This window comes from Psittacula echo, assembly GCF_963264785.1.
Source record: "Psittacula echo genome assembly, chromosome: Z".
Taxonomy (NCBI): domain Eukaryota; kingdom Metazoa; phylum Chordata; class Aves; order Psittaciformes; family Psittacidae; genus Psittacula; species Psittacula echo.
In genome coordinates, this window is record NC_137742.1 from 89,403,400 (window position 1) to 89,426,646 (window position 23,247).

Consider the following 23,247-nt stretch of genomic DNA (forward strand, 5'->3'; position numbering starts at 1 on the left):
AATATCAGTGTCTGTTTTTCTTTAGCATCTTGCTCAAGTATTTTATCCCACTGAGAATTTTTTTGGCTCTCAGCAAAGAGAATATGTGTGTATACATATGTACATGCATAGACACATGTATATAAACATACGTACAACAGTGTGGCAGATGTTTAAGACTCAAACATTGGAATCTAAATGGTCCCTTGAACTAAAGGCTTTTAAGATTTTAAATGTCAAAAGACTATCAAATATATGATTGTACAGGCCTTACGTGCAGATTCAATAATTAATAAAACACTAATGAGATTATTCATTTGCCTAAAACTCAGCATAGGTGATGTGACTGCAGAACTGGGTGCTTACTTACACATTTATTTTAACGTTTTGTGCTCCTGCCTGTTGTTGGTCTGTTGCTCATCAGTGATGTGTTCTTAAGCAAATTAAGCTTTCTGGTGAGAAATCCCATGTAGGAACTCCTTTTGTTTTCAATGGGGCCAGAGTTTCCTCCTGACTATTGCAGGATCCTGATATGATGTGTTAGATGTGGAAGAAATTGAGAGAAATAACTGTTGTGTAGTAAGTTTTGGTGTCTAAAGTCACCAAGGCTAACACTTCCTGGGTAGTTTTTCACGCATACATGAAGATCTTTCCTAGAAAATTAGTAGGCAAAACTTAGCAGGATATGCACCCCCTTCCACAAGATATTATCTACTGAAAAGAAGAATAATACTGTAATCTGTCTCAGAAAGCTGATTTCTATTGTACTATGCTCTAATAATCACTAATTGAAAATTTGCTGTAAGAATATGAAGGGAAAGGCTCAAGTATAAACTTGGCATATATAATACATGTTGCCTAGTGGTCCAGTACTTCATGAAATTCTTCAAAAAGTTTACCTTTTGCTGACAAAAGCATTACCTCTGTGTATGTATCCATACCCTTGTGCACACACACACATAGATGTTTGATCTTTGATGTAACTGGGATAATGTGCATACTGACATTTGGTCAAAGACTGACCCAGATGGCCTTTTAACTGCATCTGGTCCAACTCTTCACTCCCTTTATTCTCAGTGATGCAATTCTTAACCTCCAATAGCTGCATGTTGTCTATAGTAAATAATACTTTTTATGCCTGGCAGTGGGTGCTGTTTCTTCTACAATGTTAGCATCCTGCCAGAGTGGTGCAGAAATTTCTGTGGGTAGCTATGTAGTGTCAAAATCAAGGATACCATTTTGCATTCATTCTGGGCTAAAATTACTTCTTTATTTACAAGGCATTTAAATTCAAGTTTTAAAAGATGCTTCATTCACCTGTAACAATATAAGCCCCTAACAACTTTAGTGGTTTTCCCTCCATCAAGTAGCTACTAAAACCTGCCTCCTTGTTTCTAGTAGCAAAAAATATGATAGAATGCTTGCATTTTATAAAATAATATGAAATCATAAATACTGAAACTGTCATGAAAGACCTGCCTTTCCAGGAAAGAACACTCTACTCCTTCTATGAACACATCATACTTTAAAGCTTCTACAGAGATTAGCTGGATATCCATCTAGCACAGAAATGACTGGAGAATTCTCTTCTGTTATTTTTATGTTCATTGAGAAAATAAATTTGGTTTTCTGATGAGGAAATCCCCAATATTTAATTTAATACATCTTGTGAGGACGCCGCTGTTCATAGGTGGGGATAGTTGAGACTATTCAAGAAAAAGAAAAGCCCCCTCTGCCAGCCCTCCTCCCACTCCATCTACTTCTGTTGCCAGAATAATTTTAGTGTATATTGTTTTGTTTGGAGTAATCAGGCTGAAGTAGCATTAGTCCAGCTTCTCATCTTTTAATTACAGACAGTTTATTGTCTGTGCTGTCCCACTTTCTGCATGGTTCCCCACCAACCAGCTAGACTTAGCAATCTCCATTAATTTAATTTGGCATTTCATTCAATCAGGCTGTGAACATGATGAATTTTTTTTTTTTTTTTTTTTATAACACAATGCTCATTCTTAATTGATGTCCTTATCAGACGTTGTATGTGCCAGAGCTGTAGTTATTGGTCAGGCAGCAAAATCAAATCTGCCCAAACGCAGTGAAGATGTTCTCTGGTGAAATTATTAAGATACAGTACTTAGACCTGCAAAGTAATTTAGTTTTGGTCTGTAATTACATCTTTTGGGATCGTTATCTTTCTTTTGACTCGTAAGGATAGTGTAACCTCAGAGGAATTAATTTGCTAAATATGAAGATAGAACTGAGATCCTTGCCATAATATATATTTGTGCAAGTAGATGCTATGCTATATAAAACTAATGAGCAAGCTCACACCATAAAAGAATGATTTTATTAATGTCTGTATTTTCAAAAATATTGCTTCTAATTTTATTTCAGGAAATGGAAGTTGATGAGTTGGGGCTGCCCTAAATTATAAGCAATAAATTGGCATCAGAAAGAGTAGAATTTGAGTGTGCAACTGCCTAAAGTACATACAAAAGTGGATATGTAGTTTTGTGCAGAACTAGTTTGGAGCTAGGTCTGCGGGCAGCAGTTCAGCCTGAAGCCAATGAGAATTTTGTCTGGAGATACTATCCTGAGAAACTTTAAATGTGTATTTGGCCTAAACATTAAGTAGTAATTATGAAAGGACTGTTCATGTCATGATAACAAAGCCTTAATTGTGTTTTGCAGTAACGATTAGAGTAGGGCTTTCTTTAAAAACCAAAGGTATGGGGAATGGGTTCAGTAATAACTCTATTAAATTTTTTTTATTTATTCTCAGATATAAGGTATGTAATGTTAGGATACAGGATTGCAATCATTCCTTTTAAGCAAAATGTAAGTCTCTGGATTAGTTAAGAGAAGATTACAAAATGTGTTTCATTCCTGTTCTGGATATATATTTGGTTTGACTTTTTCATTTGGGACATTCACATTCCATAGTTTTGGTGGTATTCCATGCTGGAACAATAACAATAACCCTTCCAATGTTTTTTTTTCTTCTTCCTTGTGGTTGCACTATTAAATTAAGTAGCAATATTATAAAATAATTATTTAGAAAATCTAATATATTTGCCTGATAAATTGAAATTTACTGATAAGCACAAAAATGTCAGTATTTTAAAAATTCATTTTTGTTTCATGGAGATTCTCAGATAAAAGTCTGAGCTCCTCTATGTCTGATTTTAAGTTACTAATATATTTTGGTATTTGCACTTTTTAGAAAATGAATAATGGATGTGACTGCTAATGTTTTTCACATTAGAGTTACATCACAATTGGGTTGGTTTAAGGACAGAAATATAGGAATTTTTAATAAATACTAATGATTGATTGTCACAAGTAAAATAATTTCTCCATTAAAATCAGTAGCAAAATTCCCATTAACTTTTATAGGTTTAAACTATTACTCTGTGTGTCCATAACACCTTTAAAATTAGTGATTTGGTTTACTTTTTATACTGTTTTTAATATTATAGTTTTGTGGTGTAAACTTTTCCTTTGCTTGTTTTATTTCTTGCTGTGGCTTTTGACTCATCACAGATGGAAAAGAAGAGCCCAGAGAGTAACCACTGCTTAACCTTTTGGGATGTTCTGAATTTTTCTTTCTCAGTAGGAATTCAGACTATGGACATTTAATAACTGTTTTTTACCCAAGCCCAAAGTGCCAAGGTTTTCTGTGACATTCATCATATCAGACTTTTCTTCAAATAACTTGTTCATCAGCATCAGCTTTCATAACCAATCAATTAGTAGTTTCTTTTGAGTGCAGAGGTTGGCTTGAAGACTCGAGTAGCACTGTGCTATGCTGATTCAAAGTGGCTGATCCCTTGATTTGCAAACAGGAATCATAGCATCTGGCCAGGGAGGTTTGATCTATGAAAACATGCAGTCTCTAGAATTGGGGCAGTGCTACAGTTTTTGTATCTCTGGTCCTTGGCAGGAGTTGATTGGGTATTTGTTAGGGCATGCATTGGTGAAGGAATAGAGGACATCAATTTCTATTAGCTTTGCAAATACACACTCTTCCTAGAAGAGATGAATAAAGCTAGATGTTGGGCTTCAGGTTTAGTAGCCAAAACCAAGAGAAGAGCTTCAATAAGCCGTTGTAGAAATAACCAATTTTCCTGACATACTTTATACAAGGTATTGGTAAGCAAACATCCAGTCTCTCATTACAGTCTTCATTTCTTGGACATGGATTTCAGTAGATCCTAGATTCAAGTGCCTTTGCAGCATGAAAGACTAGAGGACTGAGTTGTAGTATTAATGCAATGATTTACATGAAGAATGAAAGCTGTGACTCACAACAAGTTCAGAACTGGTTTTGTTTTTTGCAGTTCATTTCATGACATCAGGATATGCCTGTGGTTTCCATTGATTTGCTGTTGTGGTACTCATGCTTAATGTATTCATCAAAACTTAAGATGGAATTCAAACTCTTGAAACCAAAGGAAACAAACAGCAGTTTGTAAGGCAATGGTATGTGTTGCCAAAGGAAGATGGAAAGATTTTATGCTTTTTTGTTGTAACAAAGCAAGTGTACTCTGAGATCTTTAGATGCAAAAGGTTATGTAAAACTAATAATTGCGATGGCTGTGTGATGGGCAAAGCATCCCAATGCCAGCACAAAACAAATAGCTGGACTAGGTGCTGCATCTTTCTTTCTTCTTCCTTCCTTTCCTTCCTTTCCTTCCTTTGCTTCCTTTCCTTCCTTTGCTTCCTTTCCTTCCTTTCCTTCCTTTCCTTCCTTTCCTTCCTTCCCTCCCTCCTTCCATCCTTCCTTTCCTTCCTTTCCTTCCTTTGCTTCCTTTCCTTCCTTTGCTTCCTTTCCTTCCTTTCCTTCCTTTCCTTCCTTCCCTCCCTCCTTCCATCCTTCCCTTCCTTCCTTTCCTTCCCTTCCTTCCTTTCCTTCCTTTCCTTCCTTTCCTTCCTTTCCTTCCTTTCCTTTCTTTCCTTCCTTTCCTTCCTTCCCTCCCTCCCTCCCTCCCTCCCTCTCTCCCTCCCTCCCTCTCTCCCTCCCTCCTTCCATCCTTCCCTTCCTTCTTTCTGTCCCAGGGAAATCCAACAGGTGGGGCTCCACAGTAGTATATCTGGGCAGACCCAGTTGCTGAATCTCACCTTTGATTTGAATACCTGCTGTCAACTATAGAAATGCTCTGGGATGTTTATGAGGGGCCTGAGCAAGAGATCCCTTAGAAAATAAATGGAGAAGAATGTTGACTGCAACAAGAGTCATTCCACAAAAAACATCTTTCCCAAATTATCTTACTAAAATAGACAAGAACCCCTTGTTCTATTTGGAATGATTTATAACTGTTCCCAGCTGATCACAAAGTGTTTCTAAATTAAAAGCCATTAATTATAGCCTTATATAGATACAAAGATATGCAAGAAGTGCTTTGTAATTCCAGCTCTGCACTTCAGGTGAGAGCTTTTTAAATTACTTGGACCATTGGAGCCACCTGCTTGACTAAATGCTAAGGGCCCTGTGTTTCAGTACTCATCAGTGCATTGCAGTGTTAACATTGTTACTGATTTTTCTCATTTCTCCAGGGCAAATACTAATTAATGGATACAATTCACAGCTGATTAGCTGTAGTTTCTTCAGTAATTACATTCACAGACTAACTGTTCAGAAGAGGATTTCTAACCCAGTTCTTATTTCATTCTAAGCTTAATTTGTTTTTTGAATTGTTTAGGTCCTTAAGATAATAACCATTTTATTTTCTTTTGTTGTTATAGGTACCATTAGATAATAAGGAAGTTTAATCTTAGAAATACAGATAATTGTATGCCTTCAATGGATTTCTACTTCAGAAACAAAAAAATTAATTTAAATAATATTAGTTATGATCCATACTAACAAAAGCCTTAAATATGCCAGATTCTGACATCAGTGCTTGAGTCATGCCCAATAGGGTATTAAATATTGTAGCCCAAGAACAGAATGAATCAAAGGATATGAACTTGTAACTTTTAACTTTGACATTTCTCCTTACATCATTTGCTTCCATAGTCTTAATAAAGTGAAAATTATCTTGTCACTTTCCTCTTTGTTTTACTTAAATAAGACAAAAAGGAATAAAACCACTTGGCAATCAGAATGTATTACTGGTGGTGTGAGGAATATATGTACAGCAAAACAATGCAGAATTTTACTCTTCAAAGTAAAAGTCAGTTGCAGGGCCATTTTGAGGCACTGGAGCCCCTACAATGCTAAGCTCATTGAATTAGGGGAGAGTTTCCACTTATTTATCCACAGTTAGAGCTACACTTATTGTACCTTTGCACTTAGGGATAATTTGAACACTTTATTTCATTTTTTTTCACCGTAGAAAGAACAGCTTTATTTAAGCCATTTGAGCTTTTCGTATAAATCTTAGTTTGCCACTAACTGACATGAGAAAAATCTAGCCTGTCGATTTCACTGGTGATCTGAAGTAATATGTCTTTGTGTGACAAATCCCCCCCTTCCACATCATTATGTGCCAAGCAGTAATTTGAATGTGAAATTTTACTTGAATTTTTTAATCTCCAAAAATGGGTGACATCTGGGCTTTTTAAAAATGGATGACATTACTTGAGTATCTGCATAGCTGGGGATAAGAGAGTTTTAATAGGTATGAGGCAGCCTACATATTGTGTTAAGGCCTTTGTTACTTAACATGTGTTATAGGTTGAAAGATTCAGCATGTTAAGTATACAGATGGAATTTCATACTTCAGAAAGAGAAGTCTCATCTAGTATTCCTTTTCCTCCATGATTGTATTCTGATTTTGTTGGTGTCCTGTTTTATCAATCAGACAATTTATCACATACATGAGGCTCCAATGCTTTGTGTCCATCTTCCTTTTTTCATGCTCTAACACTATAGTTGTTTTTTGTTTGGTTTGGTTTTTTTTGAGGTTTTGTTTGTTTGTTTGTTTTTGTTTTTTTTTTTTTTCTTTTAACTTTTCCTCTTATGTTAAGAAATGGATTTTGGAATTTTCAGGGAAGGAGCCATTCTTGAAAGAATCAGTCTGATACTCTGCTCTAGGATGCTGGATGAACCAGAGAGAGTCAGGGACTGAAACACTTCCCTGCTAAAAAAAAGTCAGGCAGAAGCACTGCACCAGTGAATGGAGCTGGAACAAAGTGGTTTTCCTTTCAAGACATGTTTGGCTGCTCTGAAAGTACAACAGAGTTTCCTGCTTGCAAAGAGTAACTTGTGAAAGCTTATGGTTGCCCATCCTCATGCACTTGTTGCAGAACTTATGCTGGTGGTGGTGGTGTTTGCTGTTGTTGGGTTGGGTTGGGCAGGCCAACAAGATCTGGCAAAATGAAACAAAGCCTGCCTGAAAAAATTTGTTTTAGAGACATCAAAAGTGGGAGTTAAGGGAAGAATGCTTAGTGCGGCTTTAGCAGCAATAATGTGGCAGGGCATTGTGGGGACAGCACAGGGACTTTTCTGATTTGATAATCTTCACAGTGTGCACTGTGCTTGATAGCAGAAATCTGAAAATGTTAAAGCCTGTGATTTAGTGCTGTAGTAGTAGCTGTGTGACATGTGTGTTCTTTGAAGCAAAGGCTAGACCCCTGCCTGCTCCAGCAGCACATGCAGGAATAGTTACCAGACTACTTGCTCTTTGGAAGTGCTGTTTAAGGGAATAAGGCACACTAAGTGCCAGTTAACCGAATGCTGATAATCTCTTTCTCTTCAATGCTCAGTCTGTAAAAGAAAAAGTACTTATCTTCTGCAACAAATGTTCATTGTTGAGAATTTGGAGGAAACTATGGCATCTGAGAGGATCCTTTCAGATCACGTTTGTGAGAGGAGTTGCACCTCAGTGGGAGCAAGTAGGCACTCGGCCCATTCCACCCTGGGTAGATCTCAAGGTCTCAATGTGATACAGTTTCTCAGATTTGCAAAATCTGGTGTTAATGTTCACTGAGGGCGTGGGATTGCAACTGGAATGAAGGGTTTACAAAGGGGGATTGTTTGGCTTTTAAATTTTGTGCAAAGAATGGGATTTTAAGAACAACGCTGCACATTCTCATTCTTCCCCTTATTGACCTTCATCTCTTTAAAACCAGGTCTACTTGGAATAGTAATATGCCAGCTACGTTTAGCTGCAGCAGTCCTCCGGATCACGGTCATCTGCATAAATATTATAATGCATATCAGAAAAGATGTATTGGAGTCAAAATGTCTTCTCTGGAGAGTAGTCTCTTTCTAATGGACGCTTAATTTGCAGAGTCACCTCTAGGTCTGTGAGGTGGTTTTGCTACATGGGCCAAGAAAGTTGAAGAGATACACTTCGATATCTTCCAAGTACAGACTTGGGATACAGAGTATGTAATAATAATAATAATAATGATGTTGAATCCAATCTAGTTCTGACTTCAAAGAACATCTGCAAAATTACATCTCATCTGTTTGTTGTTTTGGTTTTGTTGGGATTTTATTCAACATTCCCTGTGCCAGTGATGGGGTAAAGAAAAGTTTATGGTGGCATTCATTAAAATCCAAATATTTATTTTTCTTTCAGTTTGGAAACAATAACAACTACATGAACATGGCAGAAGCGAATAATGCATTTCTTGCTGCAAATGAGGTAGATGTTTATCTTTTTTATCTATGCTTATAGTCTGCTGTTTGCTGTGATAATTTAACAGACTTTGAATGGATGAAGAGTGAAGTGCTGAATTTCTGTGTGTTTTATGGAGCACAAAATAAAGATTTTAATGAGAAAGAAAATAACCTGACAGCTCTCCATTATTAGTCAATTTAGCAGTCCATAAGGCTGTTACTTACATAGAATGTCAATAGCAACAAATCTGCTTTCTATATGAAAAAAAATTCTAAACAGAAGGAAACAAAAAGCACAGTAGGTGTACACTTAATGGGCTAATTTCTGTTATAGATTCAAACATTTTAATTTGGGTTCTTAATATACATATAAGTTAGAAAACCAAACCCAACTTTGTAGCCTGAAGTGCATGTGCTGCATGAAGGAACTTCTGTCCAGGGTCAAGAACAAAGCCCGGTGCCAGGCTGGTGGAGCGTGGCTGGGTTATGGTGGTGATGTGTTTGGTCGCTGCCTTTGAGAATGGAAACAGGAGGAAGGATGGATACTACAGTCCATGTGTTTGTTATAGCAGTGCTGCCTTACAACCAGTGAATAGACTATCAACATGCTAATAATGACCCCAGCTCCAGACCTTTTGCTCATCACTAAAATCCAGCAGATCTTATTCCAAAGGGAAGGATGGAAAGTGCAAGATGCACTGTCTAGTAATGTGCACAGCAATATGGAGAACAAGAATTAAGTATTTATGTAGGGTGCATGCTATAAATTATCTTTCCAACATGAAAAAAGGTTAGAAAACTGGACAGCCTTGATTTTACATGTTGTAAGTGGAGATTAAGTCACAGATATTCTTGTGCACTTTTTAAAAGGTGATCTCGGGGAAAATAAGCAGACAGTTGAAACAATAAATATGAAAGTTAAAATTAAGAGTTGTATTTGAAGAATCATTTATTCAATGGTCACCGGCTCTTTTTACTCAGCAAGACTGCTTAGATAAGGGAATATTGTTTGGCACTAGCTCCAGTGTTATTTGTGATAATGAACACAAACCCCATCTGTAATGACAACATGATGTTTCTTTCTGTAGAATTTCTTTCCTACATTTGAATCAAACATTGATGAAAGCTCTGCTGCCAGCAGCTGTTCAGAGACAATTTAATTCCAGCTGTGATAATTCACCGTGTCAGACATTGGCTGTTATGTGTTGATACAACAGTTCTCCAGATTTGCATTTTTATCAAAAGGAACAAATGTTTTGAACATTTCAGTGCAGATGGTATTTAACCATGCACACAGTTAAAAAGAAAAAAAAAAAAAAAGAAAAAGTATAAGATATAACTATTTGAAAAGTTAATAACTTTAAAAAATGTGATTGGTAAGATAAGTCCCACAAATGTTATACCATCCTTTGGTCATAACAGCACCTTCCTGCAATCCCAAATTGTGTACTATTTAGGCCCTTTTTACAGACTGAATGCTGCAGTGATTTGGATTTAAGACTACTTCAGTAAGGGGCTTGCTTTCTTCTCAGATTACATCTATTTTATCCTCAATCTTAGGTCCATTATATGCTTTTAAAAAAGAACACATATATACATGGATAAGTTATATAGTGAGAATTGAATTCACATTTAAGAAATGTTCAGATATTCATCAATTTACATTTGTAGTAAGCTATAGTATTAAGATGAATGCTACTTTTCTAAGTAAAATACTGTATTATTGTCTAGCTGTGTTATATATTTATACAGCTGCCTTGGAGTTATTCTGTTAGATGGGAAGAAAAGGTCCAGTTCTTATAATTACTATCTCATAAATATGTCAAATAAAGAGAGGTTCAAATGTACTATAGTAATACTGATTTCACTGAACTCTTTTGCTTGAACAAGAAATGAAAATATGAGTAAGTGTTAGTGTTTGCATTAAAGCATGACCCTAACTTTGCAATCACTGCATTTACAGTGTATTTAATTATAGTGGTTTTACATTAACATGAAACATCATCACTATGATTTTGGCCTGAGCACTGCTGAGCTTGAAGCCCATTTTATTCCTGTAAATAATGCCTTAAGAATGTAATCCTAGAGCACATTCAGGCTTAGAAGCCACACATTTGCTTTATGTTTTCTGTCTCCATGTCATGATTACTATGACCCATTTTAAAGCACCTTAAATATTTATTGAAATAATATTTCAAGTGTTAATTACAGTGGTAATGAAAACAGCCAAATGCCACATATCAAGAATGAGTGTTTATCCGTATTGTTAATGTGATATGTTAGATTTCATTAAGCAGTAATGGGGTAGCAAATGAGTCACAAATTACAGTTGCATCTGTTACTAGACCACATTAGTGCCAAAATAACTACAAATGCAGCCATAGGGTTCATTAGCCAACCACTTCTCCTGGCTAATCCATCCTTTGTGCTTGTGAACTGCGGGGTCCACAGGAAGGAAAATTCACACCTTTTGTAATATAGCAGCAGGGAAGTCAAACGTCTCCCTAACCCAGGCCCAGCTTTCACATCCAGAATTAAGTTGCTGTCTTGCAGTTTGAGCGAGATGGGTAGAGTCTCAGCAGACTCCTATGGTACTACAGACTGGAGCAATGTGGGACCTCATCATTTCTGGTGTGAGACCAATAATGACAGCTGACAGGTTCTATATGCAAGTGAAGGTTTTTCTTGTGTTTCAGTTTCCATCTTCTCTCAAGTGGTTATTAATTTATATCATCATTAACAATTTGAAGGATGACAATTTGCAGTAGTTAATGAGCTCTTTCACTGAACTTATCATTTTTAAATTAACTGGCATTAAGTCCCTCATTCAAACAATGTAAATAATACATAAATCACCCCCCCCCCCAACTCGAATCCTGAACTAATGCAAACAAATAAATCTCGGAGCAGCTTTGCATGTCCAGAACAAGACAAGAGTGCCTATTTTAGGACTGCCAACTGCCCAGTTTGATCAAGACAGTCCTGTTTTGAGTACATTTAAAATGGCCTAATTTCAAGCACTGAATTTCTATTATTAAGTAGCAGTGGACCTGAAATAATATATGAAAGTTCATTTAACTCACAAGAAATTTGAATAAGCATAGCTCATTTGTTTCCCAAATAAAAGTCAGCAATGTTGAAGCCAGATACAGACTCCACTTGAATAAAGATTGTCTTTGACAGACACATGCACACGTACAAACATGCACAAACCCTGAAAATAACTGGCAGTAAATGTTTTGCTCAAGGCATCTTAACAGGTGTTTAGTTCTTAACAAACCTACTGTTCAAACAAAACCGGCTTGCTTCAGAAAGTACTGGAAGCTGCTGCAATCACCCTCACTCTTTTACACGTGTCTTTCCTCCACATTGCAACCGTTGCTTAAAAGGGTGCATTGTGCTTTTGGGATGGAAAAGAAATAAAGACCAGAATTATAATATGTGATGTTTATTAGTGCATAAAAAGGAAACAAAAGGTGTGAAATGGTCAGTGCTGAATTAATGTTGTATGTGTGTGTGTGTGCACACTACAAAATTGTCAGTATTTTATGAAGCATGAGAGTAATGTAAGCTGTTTGTGCTATTTTACTAACATATCAATAAAGTGGCAATTTGTTATACAGCCAAATCCAATGTAGCTGATATTCTGACTAGCAATAGACAGATGTTGCTAATTAAGTAGGCATTAAGAAACTGTTAATACTGATACTCCATTAAAGCCATATGATAATGAGACTTAAATCTTTAATCAGAATGATCCACAAACCACCTCAGCGTGCAAAACTTAAAAATTCTGTTACAAATAGAGTTTGAATTTGAAATCAGAACAAGATTTGGGCTGCAGCTCTGGAGGTGGTTGCTGAGAGCCATGTGCCCTAACATGGTTTTCCTTGTCCTGTCCTTTTTTAGCAGACGTTCCATACACCGAGCCTTGGGGATGAAGAGTTTGAAATCCCACCCATTACCCCTCCGCCTGAGTCAGACCCCACCCTGGGGATGGCAGATATACTGATGCCTTTTCAGAGCCTTGGTGACCAGCTGCCTGCACAAGGAAATGAATTTACACCTCAGTTTCCCCCCCAGAGCTTGGATCTTCCCTCTATTACAATATCGCGCAATCTTGTGGAGCAAGATGGCGTCATCCACAGCAATGGATTGCATATGGTAGGTCTGGTTCTTTGTATGTTTCCATTGCTTAATATTGTCTGTCAAAGCACAGTAATACAGATTTGTGTCATCTATCAGTTTTAATTGACCTCTCAGAAGATCTGATGATTTTCCAGTGTTTTGGTCCAAACAAGCATTTGCAAATGTTCTGCATCAAGTGCGGGCGTGTTCTGTATGAACGCTGACATGTGTTGTTAGTGTTACAGAGCAAACAATGATATCCTATTATTCAGTTCCCTTAGGCAGTTGGCAAATGGTTAAGGGTTTAATATTGGTGGATTCAGGCAGATAAACATGGCTGTTAAAGTACAGTGCAGTGGTATACTGTGTGTGAACAGATTTCTTGTGAAGAAGCAGTCAGGTTTTATAAACATAGTGTTCAAATTTTGGGAATGGACTTGGAAGCCCATATCCATTGGCATCATGTGCATCCCAAGCGCTGCTGAAGTTCAAAATTGCGTTACACAGTTGACAATGGCATCAAGAGTTGAAAGACCATTGTGTTGGTCAGGGTGAGCTACAGCACTCAGAAGGAATTGCTTGTCTGTATTTCAAGTACGGGACCCACATCTGACAGCTATCAGCATATTTTGAAAGTGCAGTATTGAAAGCAGCTCAGAAAGGGAGCCAGACACAGTATGCCAGCAATAAAAACCCTTTTATTTCCCTATTTTTCTGTACATTCCATGGGCTAAATCTGTTTAAGTTGAAATAGATTTTTTTTTTTTTTTTTTTTTACTTAAAGTAGAATGATACGAATGTATTATCTTGACCATACTGAGAAATACAGGGCCATATGAAGACTATGTTCTATCTAGTGCTCTTGTTGACCATAGAGGGTGAAGCAGTTTGAGCCTGTTCTCCTGTTTTGGGCTGTTTCTAGCACCCAGGAATGGGAAGTGATGATCTGGGTGTGGGGAAGGGCAGACTGACGGATATGTTTAGGGTAATTCCTGTGATCATTCCTGTTAATTACAACAATCAAAATGAAGGCTGCATGGAGTCTTCTCCGGAATCTATACATATTGTATGGCTCTGATCTCAGTGTAAGGGCATTCAGGCAGTTTCCACTTATATTTCCCTTTTATTGAGGGATCTCCCTGCTTGGATTTCTCTAAGCGTTGTGCAGTAGCATTCATACTCGCAGTGATGAGACACAGCTGTGAGTCAGTTTATCATACTTAGCATTTTAAACTCAGTGGTTAGAATTAGTTTCTATATTGCATATTGAAGACAGAGCGATTGTTTAGCTTGAGCAGATATTTTACATCAACTTCTGATTAGCTGTTTTATATAGGACCTTTTGCTAAACTTCGTGTAGTGAAAATACAGATTTACTGCTGGACTATAATAAAGATTGTGTTGTCATGTTTATGATTTCATGTACATTATTTTTCTTTTTTATTATTCTGGCAAGTGAAAATTGATTAAAGATTTACAAATCAACATGCAACAAATATTTCTGTGGAATTCTGCAGGCTTCTGTCTTCATTTCAAATTTTAATGCTTCCTTAGAGAGAAAACTTCATGAAGAGTAGCTAGCACAGAACTAAGCATAAACTGCTGACTATTTTAGAGGTACAGAATTCAGTAACTCCATAGATACAAAACAGGAACTGTCTAAAACAGGCCTTGCAGGATATAATGCATATATTTTCATATATTTTCAATATAATTTCAGATCCCATTTTTCATTGAATTTTGTATGCACTGGACATTTTGGGCAACTACTAAAGAAAAATCATATTAATATAACCTGAGAGTCGCAAATGTTATGTGGAAAACTAAAGTAATGGAGCATGTGTACACTGAATCCAACGAAATTTGGTGGACTTGGCAGTCCTGGGGTAAAGGAAAGGTTGGACTTGATGATAAAGGTCTTTTCCAACTTAGTTGATTCTATGATACTGTGAAACTTGCTCAGAAATATGTAATAAATATAATGGGCTGGATTAGTGTTGTGTTACGTGTATGAGTATCCCCTCAATGTTATCAAGTGGGTTGCAACCTGACCCAGTTTTGCCTTTTAATTTTGCATCCTTTCTCTGAATGTGATTCTTCCATAAGTAATTACTGTCACCTAAACAGTTCCAGCCAGAAGAGGTCTCCTTGTACCTCTTCTTGCACTGAGTGAAGGGCTTTTCATATTTTGCTTCTTTTGTAGGCTGTGCAATGTAGAAATTAATGGCATAGTGTATGTTAGCTTCAGTAGTAAGAATCTGTTCCCATACCGGTCAAAGAGAAGATCTAGAGAAGCTCATGCCTTCTCGTCCCTTATAGTCCAGTGGCATTTTTCTAGGGTGATTGCCAGTTCAAAGCTGCAGATTGGTATCTTGTGTGTAGTTTTGCTGCAGAGAATTGATGAATTGAATAATTTCACATGGAGGAGCCACATAGCTCGTGTGTCAGACACTTCCCCACAGCTGCGTGATTGGTTTTATACTGTGAGCTGGAGTGGTGCCTGCCATTGTGTTTTAGTCAGTAGTCATCGTTTCTTGCTTGTAAATGCTGGGTAATTTCAGGAAGTTTAAAAACATTAACAGAAGGCCTTTGCATAGGTTCCCTCTGAGCTCACATAGTTCTCTTTAGTATTCAAAATTTCCGGCAGTTAATCTCTATTTCAAAAATAGAGAATGAGAACATATCACCTTTTATGTGAAAAATGTGACTTTATTAAACTGGTAAATATTTATTTATTAATACTATTAGAATTAATCTTTAAATTAGACATTTCATGAATTACCTTGCCTTGGAGCTATAAAGACTTTATTGCAGCAATAAAAAAATGTAAAGGAGGCATTTTAACTATGAAATTTCATTTCATGGTCAATTGAATTTACTATATATGAAAGAACTAAAGATGAGGTTGTAAAATAATTATGGTGTTCGTATACACTTACAGAACAATGTTCTTACCCAGTGATACTAGGATAGTCTTGTTTAAAGGCTGCATCAGTAGTGTATTGCTAATCACTAAAGCTTCTTTAGCTGAATATAAACTTAAATTATATTAGTATGAACTGCACTGAGTTTGTTAGCTTGTGAAACATTAAAGAGCTTTCCTGTAAACCATATTTAATTTATATAAATGTAGTCCTACCCTATTGAAAAGTCCAGTAGAAAAATTTCACCTTGAAGAAATGTCATAAGATTTTAAATCACAAATATTGAAAAAATAAAATGGGCTTGAACAGAATTATGATTAATACTGTGTGTCTTTGGTTTTTTCTATGTACTACCTGACATGTTCACCTATAAACTTGAATTCAGAATCGCCAGAGGCATGGTTAAAAATAGGTTATGTCAAGGTTTTCCTGTGTCTCCCTCAGGATATGGAGTTAGCTAGCCATCTTGTAATATTTCTGCAAGTATCTCACATATTTCCCACAGGAAGACCAAAAATACAAGGTTCTGTTTTTAACATATTCTTTGTCTATTATTATATTGAAAAAATCATTAATGGTGCCAGAAGGATACTTATAAATGTGGCCTAGCAATTACTAAAAGACCGTATTGATGAGTTAAGAATTGTTCATATGGTTAAGATACACATTCTATGGAAAGAGTGACAATTTGTCACAATGCTAATTAACTTAATTCTCATTTGCAACAAGCACAATGCATTTATCTTAGTTAACAGCATTCTTCTATGTTTAAGAAGGGACAACTGCAACAAAAAAAGGAGATAAAATGGAGGCAGTTTGATTAATTTTAATATTTTAATAATTATGCAAATGTAATTCTGATGTTCAGAAATGAGTCACTGAAAAATGGTGTGTTGATGTACATTTGACTTGAAAGAACACTTGAATTTATATGATGCAAATATTATCCCTATAAATACTTGAATATAAATAAGTGGAAATCAGCAGCAATGCCCTCATTAAAAATCAGCCCCCAGTATTTTATATTAATGCTCTGTTTTCTGCTGGGCTGCCCATAGAAAAATTATTTTAATCTGCAAACTGTGGCAATTCTATAAAACTACAACTTGTGCTCCTGAGGGTTCCTTTTTTTAACACCTCTCTAATCTGCCCAGCCTGCTGAGTAGCATTGACATCAGTAGTACATCAATTTCAGAAAGTGGATTATTTTTACTAGACAGCTATTGTGACATATTGGGTCAGTCATAAATGAAAGATATTCATGCAAGCATGCAATACTTGTAATGAAGTCTCACTCTGACCTTCTGTATGATTGATTCTGTAATTTAGTTTTCTCAGGCAGTGCCTGAAATGAAATGAAATCGTGTTGAACAAGTTTTGAATACCCACAGTGCACCAGGAGAAGAAAAATCTGCAGCCCCAGAGGCTTGAGAGAGAGCAGCTGAACGATTTGTCTCCATGCTATTATAGCCTTTGCCAGCATTCAACATTTTTTTTCTTTTTTTTTTTTTTCTTTTTTTTTTTTTTTCTTATTTGGCTTAAGTACTTAATTCTGCAGGTAGCTGTAAATGGGAAAATAAAATGCTGTTCAGATTTAAAATGACAGGACAGGAGTATGTGCAGGGGACTGATAAAATATCTTGAATAGAACTGACCTTTCATGTAGCTGAAAGTTACTGGGGGATTCATCCTCATAATTACCATATAGATTATTTTTATTTCTTTCCTGCAATGAAACATTTCAGAGAGCAGTAGTGCTGATTAAATGAAAATTGAACTTGTTAACATTCTTTTCAGCTTAGCCTGTTGTACATAACAGAAGGTTAGCTTTGATGGATTTCAAAATTCTCTTTCTGATATCTAAGAAACAGACAGTAAAATAATTGTCTCTTTTCAGTCTGCTTTTTTCTTTTATTCAAAAAAGTACAGATGTTACAAACCCAGACAGATAATTTTACATATATTGCTTCTTGTATTACTTGTGCTGCTAGAGAAAATGTGTTTCCTATTTGTTGAAGATTTGAGCTTATTTCTATTTAATAATTGTTGCCGTGCCATCAGTGCATTCAGGATTCTGCACAGATAAGACTAATTCATAGTGGAATATGCTCATCTTTAATTACATTGGTACTTAGGAGTGGCACTGTGCTCAAGTCAAAGACACAATGGTGACTATTGCTTTTATTTCAGGAGGAGACTTTAATAAACAGCTCAATGATGTGGCTTTAAGGAGCTGAGTTGCAAATTTGCCCTTTTTAAAGGCTGTCTACAATAGTAATATTATTAAAGTTTCAAAACAGTGGTGCCTTTTATTTGAAGATCTAAATTTTTTTAGTAGTTTGACTTCCCAAATTATTAATTAGCTTTAAATAGAATAGATTAACAAAAGATTACAAGAATAAAAGCTAAAAAAATTAATTTAAAATTGGCAAAACCCAGTTATTTCACTACTCACCAGACTGCGTGCCTCTAATTTGTAGTTTAATTTTCCTTTACAATGAAACTTATTTGCAAATTTCTCTTTTAATACCCACTCTGTAATCTCCTATCTAGAAAGAATGGAGTAGGTTTTCAATTAATACAATATTATAACAACATTGTTTAACATGTTGCAAATGAAACAGTTATTTCATGGGTCATTAATGTGTTTAACGCCTGGAATGGTCTATTAAAACAAGCCCTTGTTATTGTTATGAACGTGTTTATTGCCATCTTTAATATAAAATATGCAACTAATTCCAAAAGGTTATAATTATCCATTTATAAGAATGGCAACTATTCTGACTAGAGAGATTATCTTCAGAGTTTTCTTATTTCTATTTTTCCTTTGGTTACTTTGGTGGATTAACCAAAGTCAAGTTCTAAAATCAATAGTGTAATTCCGGCTTGTCTTGGACTTTCTCAGCAGAAATGGTAGCTGTTATCACCATGGTTTTTAATACTTTCTGGTACCAAGAAAATTAATCTCAAAATTAAGTAATACCAAATTAAATGATGCTCTGGTAGCTCAGATCAGTAACATTTGGCCATATACAGAACCTTTTAAATGGTGGTGGATGCTTTGTAAAATTAGACTGTTAAGACTATGTTGGGATTTTGCAGCTCTGGTGTCCACTGTCAGCTCAGCGCTGTGGTGATCTGGTTTCTATCACAGATCTGAGCTGTGTGCTTTGCTGATGAATTTTCAGGTCTTTACAGAGTCTTATTTCTTTAACTGGTGTAAGGTTAAAGATGTTGCTTTAGGTCTAATGATGTGGCTGTGTGTTTTTAGTTACTTTTCAGGGAGTGTATGTGCACAGCTCATGGGACCTTGGGGGGAGGTGAACAATGGGCTGGAAACCCTGAAGGCAACAGACAGAGGTGACTTCATGCAACGACTGTAACGTGATGATATGAAGACAGTGCTAGCCTGATGATGTACTAAATAATAGGGGTTTAATAGTGTGTAGATTTTCATGTTCTCAGTGACATTGTAGTAATCAGTGTGGATAATGTAGTCACTTTTCTGAGAGACATGCTCTTCCCTCCTTTCTCATCGATAAAGCACAATGGGCCATCTGTTAATAAACGGGCATGGCTGGAGAAGGAAACATATTCTGGTGTTTTCAAAAATTAGCAACTCATAGTAACTGTAGGGAAGTACCTGTCCATAGGAAACAAAGTGGCAACAGTTGCCAAAGACACCTATCTGTATACCAGTTTCTGGTGGTGTTAAAAATTAAAGAGTGATGCCAGTAGGTTATTATATATTGAGATACATGAGGGACTTAGGCATGAAAGAAAAGAAACACAGTAACATTGGCTGAACAGTTAGGGAAAAAAGACTGTGACAGTTTTATATTAATAATGCCTAAATTGAGAACCATCAGCTTTGGAAAAAATTGTGATGTGCCATATGAGTATGAGAAAAATTACATAACCCCATGGCAAAGCTGTCAGGAATTAGGAAGAATCTCTGATACTCTTTCAGAACTGAGCCCAGAAGGAACACAGACATACATGATTGTGGACGCTAGCTGAGCCTTAAGCCTCTGCCATGGCTTTAAACTATTCTGCCTCTGTAAATCAGGTGTTACTTTTTTAAGCCAGCCAAACGAGGCAGATGATGCAGCTGGTCTGGATATGTTGTGCCTGGCCAAGGACTTAGCTGGTCCCAGCCACCCTTGTTCTCGTGTCGTTTGAAAACTTCCTTTACAATTTCTTCTATTCCCTGCTGTTAACACCTGTGTTTCCCCTTGGACAGCTTATGCAATACTCAGCTTCCACTTCAAGTTCTCAAGCTATGAAGAAGTGCTAGAGTGTCTGTAGAGTTTTAAATTATTCTATGTTCTCAGGTAGCTAGAAAGAAAATACATGGCTCTAGTAATACAAACGATAATGAGACCTACTTTTCTGATTTGCTTTATAAGCCAACAACAAACAAACAAATAAAACCCAAGCAAAAACCCCCAACTTGCCCCCAAATCCCCCCCCCCAAAAAAAATACCCCCAGAACATAGCTACCAACACTCATAGCAGTTTTTTAACAAGTGCTATGTAACTGCCATGTCTGTTTCCCCCACAATTTCTTGCACAGTTCTTGTTACCTTTGATAATGTTTGTTAGTTGTCATGCTTTCTTGCAGTCTCTTCCCATGTTGCTTACTGCATAAACAAGAAGTTTGAAGCAACTTTGAAGTCTGCCTTTGATTTGGTAGCTGAAGCACCTGAAGTTGTAGAGGTTGTAACAAAACTGCTAACAGCATTTAGCTAACATTCTGAGACTTAATTTTAAGTATCCAGGGTTTGTTTGCAATGTGCTTTTGCTGTTTGCATACAGCAGACCTAAGCTTGTACTGCTAATTTGAAGAGAAACTCATCATGCCAAGAGACTCATCAGATGAGAGCCCAGATCTGTGATCTGAGTCACACATGTCTTGTGATCACGCTGTTGGGTACCTTGTCCAAAACGAGTGTGATTCAATATGCTTTAAAGTATGGTAGATGTTTGGGGAGAAGAGAGTGAGGAATATGTTTCTAAATGCCTTTGCAAAATGGTGTAAAAATTAGATTATAAAGAATTAAGTGACGCTAAAGCATCCATAGGTGCTGCTGTTGATGGGTGGAGGGCTGTAGCAAGCCTGTGATGCTGTCCATCTGCAAGAGCACAACCCTTTCCAGAGCAGAAGGACTTAATAGCAGCTGAGGCAGCCAAGAAACGTTGATCTTTCAGCCTACTTTGGGGACTGCATGAGGGAGTGACAGAGTCATAGGAAAGTAAATGGGTAAGAACAAAGTTCCCAAACAGCAACGCCTCCATTCAAGGGTGGTGAGTCATCTTGGGTAGGAATTATAAGCATTTCAGAGAAAAGTCTTTGTCTCTTACTGCAATAGTTGTGTGATTTTGGCCTAGCTGTGAGCTTTAGTATTACTTCACCATGTAATGCAGCATTTTGTTAGAGATAGCTGAGCATGCTGCAAATGGGCAGGTACCAGTAGAGGCTACAGAGGTGTTGCAGAGGTGCCCAGACCTGGGACTGGAGCAGTGTTGGTCAGCAGGTGCTGAGGCTGGTTAGCCACATCCATCCCTTGGCACCTTCTTGCTTGGCATTGCACCTCTGAGGTGGTGCAGTGCTCTACTGCCTAATCCCCAAATGTGGTTCCATGGAAGAAATGGTTTCAACTTGTGATTTGGTGTCTCACAGCACTCTGACCATGTCCTGGAACAGGTTAGGTCTGCTCTGAAGGAAGGTCTGTGCTGCAGAGGGGAGTGTGAGGAACATCAGCCACATGAGGGGCCACTGCAAACATGGTTGCAGGTCAGACTCCAAGGAAAAACAAGGCACAGTAAATTAGAAAGATTCCAATAAGACATGTTTAACTTGGAGGTTGCAGCCATGTAAGAAAACTCATATAGCAGGAGGTGAGTTTCTAGAGACATCTGTGACTGCCAGAACAAAAGGAAATAGTTGCTCCGTTTTGAGGACTACAGCAGTGGGCCCTCATGTTTGTTGTTTTTGTGTTCTGTTTTGTTGGGTTTTTTTTTCTTCTCTTCATGTCTCTGCTGTAGTGTATGTGCTCTGTGTGAACAGAAAAGAGTAATTTTTGGGTAGCTAGACTTGGGGAGGAGAAAAACCAAGAAATGGAGTATTCTTCATGTACTTCAGGGAGCAGAATGCATGTAAGCCTCTTCTCATCAACTGATGTTTTAGATCCAGCTGCAAGCATAATTTTTTACTTTTTTTTTCTGAATGGACATGTACTGTTTGTTGAAGTCTTTATTTGGGAATTAAATTAGGCAAGGTTTACTTTTCAACAGAGACATGAAGCAAACCATGAGAGTTTTCTCATTGCCAGAAAAAAGAAATTGCTGCTTGTAGTGAATCTTCTGATAGCTGCAGTTTGACAGATCTATTAGTGATGGCAGTATCTGTGGAGGGGAGAGGAAGGACAATTCCTCAGTAGTGGCAGTACCAAATGCAACTCTTTGGTATTCTATTAAGTAAGGATTTAATCTCTGACAGAGAAAAGCATCCTGTTAGTTTGATTTGTTTTGATTGACATTGAATTCCAATCTTGTAAAAATTTAGATAATTGGATTCTTTTATCTATACTTGTAGAGAAAAAGAGTATTAAGGTTTTCTTCTAGATATACGCTGATTTGCCCCAAAGTAAAGGGAGTAGTTTACAGACAGGGACAAGTGAGGATTTCACTCTACATGGCAGTGCATTTCATTCAAATTAAACATATCATTTAAAATATTACATCAGCTTATGTTACACTGACAGTGACAAATTCCTAAGGCAATAGAATATATAATGTTTTAAGTCAGCTTCTGAAACCAGAGCACAGTGAGCATAACCATAAATGCTGGGTTTTGCATAGATATTTTTGTTGGCAGATTTCTCATTTTCCTTAAACTAGCTTATGTGGTATAGGAACAGATCCTAGCCCTACATGTTCCTGCAGGCACTTCCATGGGCTCAGTCCTGGCACAACTACAGAGACTAACTAGGGCACTATTGCCTATTTAAATGATTGAAGGCTGTAGACACTGATTTTAATCAAGATTTCAATGTTACTCAAAATGTTCTAAAGAAGTAATTTCCTAGTTATATTTTTAAATGTAATGTTGACTACTCATAGAGATTAAAATTGTAACAGGGATAAACCACGATAAAACTACTGCATATAAATGATTCTCAAAATGCAGGATGAGTGGAAATTAGGGCATATCTCGATGTAACAGCTGGATGCATTTACCTGTCAAAACAGATACGAGCTGTATTACTAGCTGTATTAACTACTGGATGCTTAATGAGTTGATAACAGAAGAATGAACTTTCTTTTATTTCCTTAATTTTTCCCTTAGTACTTAATGGTGTGTTTCACTTCTGCTGGCTCAGGTACAGTAATTATTGAAAAACACCTTGGATCATACTGTATAAATTAAAGCATGGGAGTTCACACATTACTTTTTTTTTAAGTCTCATTAGTCTGTTGTTTGCTTTCCAGTGGCTGTTGAGGAATTAATATTTTGTCAATTTTTTACTTTAACAAATCAAAGTAAGCTATAGATATGGCATATGCCATGAGACGTGTACTTTGGCAATATGACTAAGTATGACTTCTTTGGCATAACTGTCTAAATAGATTAGAATACTTGAG

The 23,247-nt window shown here is 36.8% G+C and overlaps 1 protein-coding gene across 1 annotated transcript in view; it reads left to right on the forward strand.

Annotated features, from left to right (window-relative positions):
* TOX3 (TOX high mobility group box family member 3) overlaps positions 1 to 23,247 on the forward strand; it is a gene marked incomplete at both ends in the record, with an annotated part of 77,106 nt that overhangs the window by 43,763 nt on the left and 10,096 nt on the right. Inside the window, 2 exons of the mRNA XM_080637862.1 lie at positions 8,508 to 8,573; positions 12,458 to 12,712. Coding sequence (XP_080493988.1) covers positions 8,508 to 8,573; positions 12,458 to 12,712 — 321 coding nt within the window. The remainder of the gene's footprint in view (positions 1 to 8,507; positions 8,574 to 12,457; positions 12,713 to 23,247) is intronic.